The sequence below is a fragment of the Tachysurus vachellii genome, chromosome 14, assembly GCF_030014155.1.
Source record: "Tachysurus vachellii isolate PV-2020 chromosome 14, HZAU_Pvac_v1, whole genome shotgun sequence".
NCBI classification, from domain to species: domain Eukaryota; kingdom Metazoa; phylum Chordata; class Actinopteri; order Siluriformes; family Bagridae; genus Tachysurus; species Tachysurus vachellii.
The window spans coordinates 6,952,473-6,965,199 of record NC_083473.1 but is presented as its reverse complement, the minus strand read 5'-3'; the positions used below and the strand labels follow the sequence as shown (position 1 = coordinate 6,965,199).

General features: G+C 40.1%; 1 protein-coding gene across 1 annotated transcript in view; it reads left to right on the top strand.

The window, feature by feature from the left end:
• The window catches only part of gfra3 (GDNF family receptor alpha 3), a 48,940-nt gene that overhangs the window by 23,013 nt on the left and 13,200 nt on the right, over nt 1–12,727 (top strand). The window contains exons 2-7 of the mRNA XM_060887050.1: nt 1,549–1,833; nt 3,521–3,613; nt 6,290–6,638; nt 7,433–7,542; nt 10,032–10,166; nt 12,080–12,210. Of these exons, the coding sequence (XP_060743033.1) occupies nt 1,549–1,833; nt 3,521–3,613; nt 6,290–6,638; nt 7,433–7,542; nt 10,032–10,166; nt 12,080–12,210 (1,103 nt within the window). The remainder of the gene's footprint in view (nt 1–1,548; nt 1,834–3,520; nt 3,614–6,289; nt 6,639–7,432; nt 7,543–10,031; nt 10,167–12,079; nt 12,211–12,727) is intronic.

The window sequence follows — 12,727 nt, the reverse complement described above, 5'->3', positions numbered from 1 at the left end:
AATCAACCTATTATTCATTCATTCATTCATCTTCTACCGCTTATCCGAACTATCTCGGGTCACGGGGAGCCTGTGCCTATCTCAGGCGTCATCGGGCATCAAGGCAGGATACACCCTGGACGGAGTGCCAACCCATCGCAGGGCACACACACACTCTCATTCACTCACGCAATCACACACTACGGACAATTTTCTTTGGACCGGGGGAGGAAACCGGAGTACCCGGAGGAAACCCCCGAGGCACAGGGAGAACATGCAAACTCCACACACACAAGGCGGAGGCGGGAATCGAACCCCCAACCCTGGAGGTGTGAGGAAAAGTGCTAATCACTAAGCCACCGTGCCCCCCTTTCTTCCGTGTTATTGTACAGACTCAGGAGCATGAGTACTTTATGGTGGATCAAGCGGATAAGGCTCTGGGTTGTTGATTGGCGGAATGGGGATCACTACCAAGATGCCACTGTTGGGCCCTTGAGCAAGGCCCTTAACCCTCTCTGCTCCGGGATGCTGTATCATCGCTGACCCTGTGCTCTGACAACAACCTCCAAAGTTGTGACATGTGAAGAAAGAATTTTACTGTGCTGTAATGTATATGTGACAAAATAAAGCCTTCTATTCAAATTCCCTCTGTTAGCATCGGGCCATTGATGATATTGTCTGTGAAATCAGGACCACAGATATCATAGATGTCTAAAAGCAGGTGTTGCAGTTTATAATCAAATGTTTAAGAAAAACCTTTCTTGTATTTTTGGCCAGATCACTGGCTAAGAATAGAGTCAGTCTAAAAACTCTTTTGAGGAGGTAATATAGCAGCAACAGCACACAGGCAATGCAAGTGCTAATTTAAGTACTACAGGAAACGTTAGGTCTTTAATTGTTGTTTGAAGACAGCCAGTGACTCAGCTGTCTGGATGTCTAGGGGAAGTTTATTCCACCACTTATGTGCCAGAACAGAGAAGAGTCTTGATGCAAATCTGTTCTCATCAGAGACGGGACCGCTTTCTACATTTGTGTTAGTTGTGTGTGTCTGTGATGAGTTTCCAGCTGAAGTCGTTATCCTTGAAGTCGAGCTGTATTGAAGTTCATTTATCAAGCTGGATATGAACAAGTTGTTTGCAAAAGTGTAGAAATAAAGAAAGAAAGAAAGAAAGAAAGAAAGAAAGAAAGATCCTGAGGTTGTGTACATTTGTGTTAAATAGACTCACTAATGTGAACCGCGACTGACTTGCTTCGGATCATGGATTTGGTGACGAGATACTGAATTATGTGGTATAATGATTGTGTTAAGTTTAAAATGATTTCAGTTAAATAGACAAATATTTTTATTTAAAAAAGAAAGCAGTCTAAAATTACCATAAATGAAGACAAACAAGACTAACCGTTGTTAGTTCAAGTGTGCCTTCACTGTACTTTTCTCACACATCACTTTACCTTCTGGATGAATTTCTAAGAAATGGTATTTTGAAGCAAATACATATGATGCTCTGATTTCTGAAGTGGACTAACCGCAGTGATCAAAAGTGTCCTGTGATGTGTCCTGTCCTTCAGGCTCGTTGTCCTCGGTGGTGCCCCTATTCCCGGGCACGCTGGACTGCGTGCAGGCTGTGCAGGAGTGTATGGCCCAAGCTGAGTGTGAAAAACTCTATAGACAGCTGGACTACTGCATGGACGAGGAAGCTGTGTCACCACTGGGACCCGAAGCCCGACAGGCCTGCGCCGATGCCCAAAACGCCCTGCTGCACCATCGGCCCCTGCAGGAGTGCAAGTGCCAGCGTGGATCACGTAAAGAGGCTCTCTGTCTCCGAGTGTATTGGACCGTGCGCTTTCCACAGGGTAAGGAACCTGTGTGTGTGTGTGTGTGTGTGTGCGCGTGTGTGTGTCATTACAGACACATGTATGTTTAAGAGTGTGTGGGAGTATAAATATGCATGAATGCTTCACTGAGCATGTTCGTGAGTGGAAATGCTGTGTTGGGGAATATCTAGGGCTGGTATTATATGATGTGATACGATATGACAATATGATATGTTGTTTTTGCAACTATTAACTCCCTGTCTGTATATCTGCTCATACCCAAGAGTCAAATCGCTCTATCCATGTTCTCTAAGCCCTCTAAATTCTCTTACTTTATACAGCTCCATAATTACACATAATCTTTTTTTCACACTGGCAATTCAGTCCAAAACAGAGCACAGATCATATGAAAAATCAGTCATGTGAAAGCTGTCATGTGGACCGGGAAGAGTAGTGAGGTACCGGACCCTGTTGGAGACTACCTGTAGGAGGTGGTACAAGTTCTGCTGCATTGAAACTGCAACACAGCTCCTACTTGGGTAAAATATCGTGCAAGTAAGCTTGTGTTTTAGACGATGCTGACATCATTAGACTCTACAACACAAGTGTAGCATGAGCGTCAGGGGAACACAGAAGAGACCGGTGAGATCTCTATGTTCTCCATGTTTGTTTGTGATGATGTAAGATGAACACAAATGCACCAGGGTTTCGATAAAATCAAGTGAGTCTGAAACCAGACCAGTGCTCTGGGAGAGCCGAGAACAATCGCACAGCATGATTAGCAGTGTTAGATTAACAGGAAGAAAAATACTATAATATTTGACATTATATTTCCATCTGCATGCAGTGAATGAATATTAAACCTGTTTTTGTAACTCTATTAAATACTTGATTATTCAAATTCCAGAAAGCACTGTATCTGGATCAGTAATCTTCTTGGTTGACCTTGAAGGCATTATGACAGAGTGCTAGAAAAATAAATCATTTAGTATATCTATTAAAACCAAATAGTGAGGTATGTAGCGTGGATCACCGAAACGATTTCCTATTAACGTAATATGCCGGTGTCTGAATAGTGCTACAAACGAATGGAGAGTGAGGATATAGTTTGTCAGAAGAGAGACGAGCAGTCCCGTGAAACAAGCGCTTTTCAGCCACTGTCAAATGGAAATGTCAAGTGTTCAGCCCTGCGTTTCAAATTGCGACTCTCGGCCGCGGCTTGCAGCACGCAGCTGCGTGATTGCGCTGTGATATGCGTCCTGCCAAAAAAAAACACTCATTTGCATTGTGCTTTCCTGCATGTGAGATCGTGATAAGAAAAATCATGCGCTACCGTTTTGACGGGCAAAGGCGGCGCATTCGGAATGATATCATACACACACGGAATACTCGTCCATCTGAATTTAGCTCGTTGCGCTTTCTCAAAGACGCAACGGAGCAAGAAACCTCTCTCTCGCTCGTACACAATTTTCCCCCAGGAGTCTCTTAAGTCTAGATGATAACTAGGCAATATGTTAAGTTATGTTATTATGTGTTATGCATCATCATAGAGCCATCATATAATCCCTGTAATTTGATTAAACGCAGCAGCTCTCTTAATTAGCTGTAACGATAAGGTAATGGTGCGCTTCTGCAGGCTTAATTACTCTGGAACATTCCGCCACTTGTTTTGCTCTGTGTGTGTGTGTGTGTGTGTGTGTGTGTACTGATTGTGTGACTTTTGCAGGGTATGATGACATTGAGACGTCCCCGTACGAGGACATCGAACTGGAGCTTGTGAGAAATAGCGAAGGAACAAAACTGGCCTCGATTGTGGCAGGTACTTCAAATCTTCAACACTCTTCAAATGTCACATATACCAACCATATAAGTGCACTTTGTAGGGCTACAATTACTGACAGGAAGCCCGGCTATTGCTATGGGCGACATGTCAGCCCTCCTCTACCTCGAGCCCATGCATCACTTACACCATCACCTCTGGCCACATATTTCTCGGATGATGGACTGTTCTTAATGGTGACACTGACAAGGTAGTTCCACCTCTATGAGTGTTTCAGGTCTAGGTTCTGGCTTTAGGATGAAAAAAGTCTACATTCTCAGCAGCTATCTCTATGTTTAACTAAAACACTAAAGGAAGTAAGATGGTGCAGCAGTTAGTGGTACAGCTTCACAGTTCCTGCTTTGATCCTAATTATTTACAGCATTTTGGCAGAAGCCTTTATCCAGAACAACTTACATTTATTTTGTTTATACAGCTGAGCAATTCAGGGTTAAGGGCCTTGCTCCGGGGACCAGGAATGGCAGCTTGGTGATCCTGGGCTTCAAACTCAATCTTCTGACCAGTAATCCAATGCCTTATACGCTATGAGCTACCATAGCCACAATTTTTTGGAAAATTCCACTGACACATTTATAGGCATTTTGGCAGATGCCCTTATCCAGAGCAACTTACACATATCTCATTTTTCTACACCTTAGCAATTGAGAGTTAAGGGCCTTGCTCAAGAGCCCAGCAGTGGACACATAATGAAGCTGGGATTCAAGCTGATGACTGTTGATCAGTGGTCTAAAGCATTTAAAGAATTGTGACTTTATATCTCAGAATTCTGACTTCATATCTCAGAATTGAAAGAATATTACAGAGGAATTGGTTGTGGCACAGACGCAACAAACCAGATGAAGCAAAATTGGCATATTTTATACACCAACAGATTCAGGCATCAGAACTTCAACATGATTATTGGTGGATGCACCAGAAATGTTGGATGTCAGAGAAACATGTTAATGAGACTTGTACTGTAGATGGACAAAGTGTGGATCTTGGTTCGCGAGGTCGTCTATGTATATAACAGTCGTGGGCCACGCTTTGTCCATCTAAAAGTCTCATTAATTGAAATTATTCAGCGAAAAACTATACTCTATAATATGCATGACCATACAGCAAGATCAAAATGAGTAACTGGCAGAAATTACATCAGAATGACTAAATTCTGAGGAAAAATATAAGAATTGCAAGGAAAAAAGTCTGAATTCGGAGATTTTAAATCACAATTCTGAGAAATAAAGTCACAATTCTAAGATCTAAAGTCAGAATTCTGAGAAATAAAGTAAGAATTTTGAGAATTAAAGTCAGAATTCTGAAATATAAAGTTGTGTGTAATTATCTCTTATTATTTTTTAAAACGAGGCAGAAACAAGCTTCCATAAGATAAAGCTTTTACTAAAGACGATCAAATAAATTCATGATTTATGACATAAGATACTAATGTTAAGTAAAGATGGAGCAGGTTACAGCTAGTTCAGCAAACTACTTTGTATTTTTAGTCATTCATTCATTTTCCTATGAAACATATCCTATCCATCACAGGATCTCTCTCTCTCTCTCTCTCTCTCTCTCTCTCTCTCTCTCTCTCTCTCTCTCTCTCTCTCTCTCACTCTCACACACACCTAGGGACATTTAACCTAGCTAATCCACCTCCAGGCATATTTTCTTAATGTTGGGAGGAATTGAGATCTCCTAAATACACAGGAAGGACATGCAAAGCTTGTGCAAAGCTCCACATAGACAGTAAACAGCGCTCAGGATCGAACCCTAGAGCTGTGAGCCAGCAGTTGTACCATCATGCTGCCTGTTTTTCTGATGATTAAATTCTTAATCATCTATCTGGCACCTAATTATGGCAGTCACATGATGCCAAGTGATGTTGTATCCCACCATGTTGTTGCAGCCAGGCGATCAGAGGACTACGACGTCGCTATGGTCTAGTTCTTACACCAAGACGTCAATGTAGTCTATGAATATATGGTGGTCTGTAGAAGTCCATGACAGGCTTTACCAGACTCTGGGAAGACATGATGGTTTGAGTGGGTACTCAGAATTCCCCTGTTGGAATCTATGAAACATGGGCAAAATGCTGTCGAACTTTCAAAATATGACTTTAAATAGGCTTACCTACTTCATATCTGATGGGACCCTGCTGAGATTTATTACAGCGCAAAGAGCGGAGACTCAAAGAGAATTGCAGAGAGCCGTCACCACCTGAGAGGATGATGCAAGTAACAGCTCGGAAGTAGAAAACCATTTCTGTCAGCTAGCGATTATGTTCATCAGTCCACTCGCTGGCCATGCACATTATGACTTCTTACGTTTTTTCTATTTGGTTTGATTTAAAGATTAAGATTAAAATCAGCTTCCTAGTAGACAGATAAAGTAGAGAGTAGTAGATAAATTCAGTACAAAATCGTGGGGTGTACCTCATGCATACATAAATATTAACTCAGCATACAATGAGCAGTTGGATCTGATTTCCATTCATCTTTATAAATCCCCCTGAAGGCCAAAAGCAAAACTGTTATATTCCATCATTCTCAAGTCCTCGGGTTCTGTGGCACTGGACCGAGAAGGTGTCTGGAGCTCAGTCTGCCACCCTGCTGACTCTATCGAGCTCTAATTCACACCTCATCTCACACCTTTGTCTTTCCTTCTCTACCTCAGTGTACTCGTTTCCAGTAGACGGACAGAACCAGTGTTTAAAGGCGGCTCAGGACTGTGGGCTGTTCGAGAAGTGTGGCGCCCTTCGCGCAGAATATGTGCTGGCGTGCACCAAGCGAGCAGCAGGCTCAGATCGCTGCAACAGACAAAAGTGCCACCGGGCGCTGCGCAGATTTCTAGAGCGTGTACCTGAAGAGTACAGCTTTGGTGTGCTGTTCTGCTCCTGCACTGAGACGTTGTGTGGAGAGAGGAGGAGGAAAACCATTGTCCCATCATGTTCATATGAGGAGAAAGACACACAACCAAACTGCCTGCACCTGGAGAGCTATTGCCTCCGTGATGACCTGTGCAGGTGGGTGTACACCTAAACACACACAGGGTCTCACACATAGTGACAAACACACTCACTTTGCTTCTATTTTATTGTCGTTTATATTAATTATATTAATAATTATTCATTATTATTAATTTTTTTATAAAACGGTATATTTTACATAAATCCTATGCAAACCATACATGGTGAATTTTATATGGTATCCTACAAGGCTCTGTTTTAGGCCCACTATTATTTTTCCTTTATATACATATACATACATTATATGTTCTTCTATACTGATGCTCAGTTTGGTTACATTCATTATTATTATTATTATTATTATTATTATTATACACAAACATGGTAACAATACATATGTACAGACTCAAGCAAAAACAAATAGCCTAATAAACACACACACTCACTCACTCACTCACACACACACACACACACACACACACACACACACAAACTCACTTCCATTTTAGACATCATGTTTCCATTGTTGGGTGAATTTTTAGGTGCTGTTTCTCCATGTATTAAACAGAACGAAAATGTATTCTAGTCCTGCTAACATTGTTTATGTGGTACATAACAAAGACAACAAGGTAAATGAAGATGAATGGAAGGCCAGGACAGGAAGTAGTGGTAGTGGTAGCTATGGTGAATGGTTAAATGGCTGCAGCTCAGAGTTAAACATGCATGTGATGCTTTTGGGTGTATTTTTGATTGTGTACATTTTTCAATTTGATTTTTCAAATCTCTCTCTCTCTCTCTCTCTCTCTCTCTCTCTCTCTCTCTCTCTCTCTCTCTCTCTCTCTCTCTCTCAGGTCTAGACTGGCTGATTTCCAGCAGAACTGCCAGCCCTCCTCTTACACCCCTTCAGGCTGTCTGCGTGAGAGCGGAGCGGTCTGCCTGAAGGCGTACGCCGGACTTATCGGTGAGCAATCATGCGATGATAAATGCCCTGTGACGGCCCACCAGAAGATCACAGCCCCGGGTCTATGCCTATTCACACAAACTGAGCACAGATGATCCAAGTCACTGTGCTCCAAGTAAAGCAGTTTGACACGGACGTGCGTGTGTGCGTGTATGCATGTGTGTGTGTGTGTGCAGATGTTTATTCAAGTTAAAACCTCCAAAGCAAAAACCTCAGAGCTCTCATTGAGTGTTCTCACCAGCTATGGTATATTAAGAAAAATGATTTAAGGAAAATATCTCAATAACTTCTCATGAATATATGAATAGTGTCATAATAATATGTTTCTTGACTCCAATATTAATTATCAAAATTCTTACAGGGTAGATTTGTGTACACTTTTTTATTTATAAGCAGTTTTAAAAATTATGTAGAGGATATGTAAAAATGTACATAAACATATGTAAATCCAGTAGTGATACCTGGCAGAGGAAACATATGCCACGGCACATAGTGGTATTTATCGGCGCTCCTGAAATTGTGCAGCGTGTCTTTATGCCTTCCATCCTTCCTCAAGGAACAACATAAGTCAAATTGGACCAAAAACACAGCATAAGCAATCAAACCTGAAATGCAACAATCCTCCCTGAGTCTTTTTTAAATAAGCTCACATCAAAGAAACAAACAGGTAGGAAGAATTCAAATTGCACCTGGATTATGTGCACCTTTATACCATTGCAAAATCCAAAACAACATAAAAATAAAAGAAAGGATGAAGGAGTAAAAGTAAGGGCAAACTGCGTATGCAATGCAGCTGCAGGTTAAAACAGCATGAGGAATGAGATAAATTAATCCAAGCACTCCTAAATTTTTTATTTTTTTTTTCTTGATTTTATTAAAGTTTTTTATTTCATTTTTCAGAACAGAGTGGCCCTGAATTTCTTCCAAGAACTCATGGCACTTTGAAACATGGGGGAAAAAAAAAACTATTTATTTTTTTGCTGCAGAAATTGTGTTCAATTCATTCTTTTAAAAATGTAAAATCTTTTCAGTGCCAGTTTATCTATAAAAAAAAGTACAAGTTAAAGAAAAGGCAAGTTTGTCCTATTTAATAGATTATTACTTTTCAAATCTAAACTGACAATAAAAAACGGAAAATAACATAAAACATTTAACCTGTTGGGTCACATGATAAGGCAGCAATAGCGTAGCGATGGAGCCACACAACTTCATGAGCTGCGGATTAATCCTCGTCCATTTTTGCTGTTTTCCTCTAACCTCCCCAAAATCTTTCCACAAGGTATATCGGTTAGTCCAGTTTGTCTTTGTGTGTGGATGTGTGTTCATGGTGTCCTGTGTTGGCTTGGCATCACATTCATCTTGTATTCCCATGAATGTGGAAGGCAAGATCTGTAAGACGAAAAGATAAAACTGCCTTTATATTGACTACAAAGGAAAAGCAAAATTCCTCTATGACACTTAACAGTGTCATGGTAGTGGCAGTACACCATCCCACTGCATAGCATTGCTTACACTAACATGATCTGCAGGGAAGAGTCATCAGAAAAAGAGATTTACATCTAGATACATCACAACCTTGATCAAGACACTTGCTGAAGATAGAAGCCTTTATTTTGTCACATATTCATTACTCTGTCTTCACATATCCCAACTTTGGACATTGGGGATAAAGCACAGGGTCATCCATGATACAGCACCAACTGGAGCAATGAGAGTTAAGGGCCTTGCTCAATGGCCCAAGGGTGGCAGATTAGTAGGGCTGGAACTTGAACTCCAATCCTCCAATCAACAACCCAGATCCTTAGTGTTGTTTGTGTTCTTTATATTGACCAGATGTCTTGAAATGAAATGAATGAAAAAATCCAGTGGTGAAACTCTTTTGTAATTCTTTGTCTCGAAACTCAAAAGAAAGCATTTAGGCCAAAATGATTTTCTGTGAATAACATTTCAGTTTGTCTCTTATTAATATCTGTAAAATCTTTGCTTATTGCCAGCTCTAGTTTTCCTCTAGTGAAATGAACATGTTTGCCATGAGCTGAAATAGATCTGATTACCGAATACATTTCCTCCGGGACAAGATGCCATTACACAGGTTCAGTAATTAGGAAAATGTCCTGGCAGCCTCAAGGGTTTGTGCTGAATCCCCAGTGTGACACGGACGTGAACTATCAGGACATCGGGCTCTTTAATAAAATTAGTCAGAGATGTGTCACATAAACGAGAGACGATGTGGCTGCATGTGTTAACACGATTAAAGCCGAGGGCCAAGCGAGTTGCAGATTCTCCCAGATGGAGGCCTGACTGATTAGCTTGTCATATCTCTCCCTCTGTTTTTCATTTCAAATGTCTTAGATTTTTTTTTTTTCAAATTCCGTACCTTCTGTATCTCACCTCTCTCTCTCTCTCTCTCTCTCTCTCTCTCTCTCTCTCTCTCTCTCTCTCTCTTTCTCTCTTTCTCTCTCTCTCTTTATCTCTATCCTTGTTGCCAGGTACGATCATGACACCAAACTACGTGAGTAACAGCAGTATGGAGGTGTCTCAGTGGTGTAACTGTGAAGGCAGTGGGAATCAGCTGCAGGAGTGCCTGCGGATCCTGCACATGTTCAACAGCAACACTTGCCTGCGTGAGTGTTACTGCGCCGCTCGTTCACGTAGCCAAGAGCGTGTTTAATAGCGCAACACAAAAATCCAAAATATCTTCCTTTTAAAATGTGTTATACATAAATCTTCAGTATATTTACAGCAGACAGACAAAGTTTGGGCTGATTGAATCCCAACACTGTTGGGACGGAAGGCCTTGTTTTTCTCTTTGTTTATTAGCAGGAGACTAACTAGTCACGACTGTGGGTTGACTCTTGTATACAAAATAAGGCAATTAGCACTCTCCTGTAAATGCATTCATCTGCACTATGATGTTGTGTGAGCAGAATTTGAAAAGGTGTAATATCTAGGGGGAAGAATATGTTAGTCTTCACAATCACAGATTGCTAAGTGAAATGCAGTTGGGGGAACTTGATCATTGAATTGGCAAACTTTTAGGAAATCTTTTAAACTTGTAGGTCAAAAATTACTTTAATATAAATAAAATAGAAATATAAAATATTGATCTGTCTTCTGTTTAACTTTTTTTTGTATATATCAAAATATATGAATTTGTAACATTTCTAGAATAGAATAGAAGGCTTTATTTTGTCACATATACATTACAGCACAGTGAAATTATTTCTTCAAAGACGAAATTATTTCTCCCAACTTTAGACTTTACGATCAGATCACAGGGTCAGCCATGACACAACCGCCGTGGAGCAAAGAGGGTTAAGCTGCCACTGTCAACAGTGGCAGCTTGGTAGTGCTGTGGCTTGAACCCACAGCCCAGAGCCTTAAAAACTTGAGCCACCACTGTCCCTTTAATGATAAAAACAATGATATATACATTAATAATATTTAAGGGCGCAATGTATTTCTTCTATTCCGTGGCTAACGATCAACAAAGCAAGTGTACGCGTCACCATCACACGGCTAATGCCGCTTTTCTCTCTTACACAGCTGTCTGCAGTCTGAGCAGCCTAGCAAGTGAACGTCATCCTAACAAGCTAAAGCAAACCTGGCAGGGGAAAACTAAGCTAGAAAGCGTAGCCTACTCCAGAATGTGAAAGATTTAGACTTGTGTAGAGTTGAACAAACAATTTACTGTTGTGCTTAATTGTGTAGCAGAAATGTAGTTCAAGGGATGTCAGAAAACAAATTACAGGCCACATCCTGACTGGTTTCAGATCAGCACCTTATTATTGTATTGTTTCTTCCATTCAAACCTTGATTTTTTTATAACACTCATGTTTGGTTTCTTAATTTTTTTACACGATCCTTGGTTCTTTAACACACGCGTGTGAACTTTTTTTTGGTTATATTTGTTTCTTTGAATCCAGTCATTGTATGCTCTATAAAGTAAACAAGCCATTATTCTCACATGAGTGCCAAAGTGATTATTTTGTTTGCAGAAATGATGTCGGGTGTTGTGCAATATTCATTTCAAAGATTTGGCAGCAGTTGACTTTAAGAAATATGTTACTGCTTTAAACGGTCGTACTTATTAATGCATGAGAGTGTATAGCTGAGATTAGTGGCAAATGGCCATAATGGTGGAATTTACTGATGCTGACTAGAAAGAAAACTTTCAATAAAGCTGAGTGTCATTCAAATCCACAATATATTGATCTGTTTATTCTTATTTTGGAATATTATTGACCTACACAACCTACATTAATGGGGTAATACTGGAAATTGGCTTTACCCAAATCTGACTGTCAAAAAAGAAGTGGATTGTGGATAATAGCAGCAAGAAATATGCATAGAGACAGGATATATACTGCTGAATTTTATACACAAATGCCAAATCTCCCTGCAGATTGGTTCAATTTAGTGGCAAGAACACTAGAGACTGTAAATGTAGCATTACAGTGAAGTATAGGGGATAGAAATCAAGCATTTGATTGAAAAAGTTCAATTAAAATTGTGTTTGTGTCATCTTTCATCACAGGTAATGCCATAGAGAACATGGGAAGTGCCAGTCCTCGACCTGTGGAGGGAACACTGCTCCCACCCCCTCGCCCCTCCCCCCACATTCAACACGACGAGCTAAACGTCAACTTGTTTGAAGACCTCAACTCGGTGGGTAATGACAATGACACAGCAAACAAGACTGCTGTACTAAACAAACTACTCAACAAACTATAAAACGTCTGAACACAATACTCAATAAAGTATAAAACATTTGGATAAGCTGCATAACAAACTACAAAACTATATTACTCAACAATCTATAAAGCTATGCTTCTGAACAAACTACTGAACAAACTATAAAACGTCTGAACACACTTCACAACAAACTAAAGCTTTATTATTAATCAATCTATAAAACTATGCTTCTGAACAAACTACTCAACAAACTACAAAACGTCTGAACACACTTCACAACAAACTAAAACTTCATTATTAATCAATCTATAAAACTTTGCTTCTGAACAAACTATTAAACAAACTATAAAACTATGCTGTAAAACAAAATACTGAAATCTAACACTACTGAATTCACTACTCTAAAATTATACTACTAAACTTGCTTCTGTTTTAACTAGTCTAAATCTTGATGAACTATTAAAATAAACTGCTGAACAAAATTCATAAC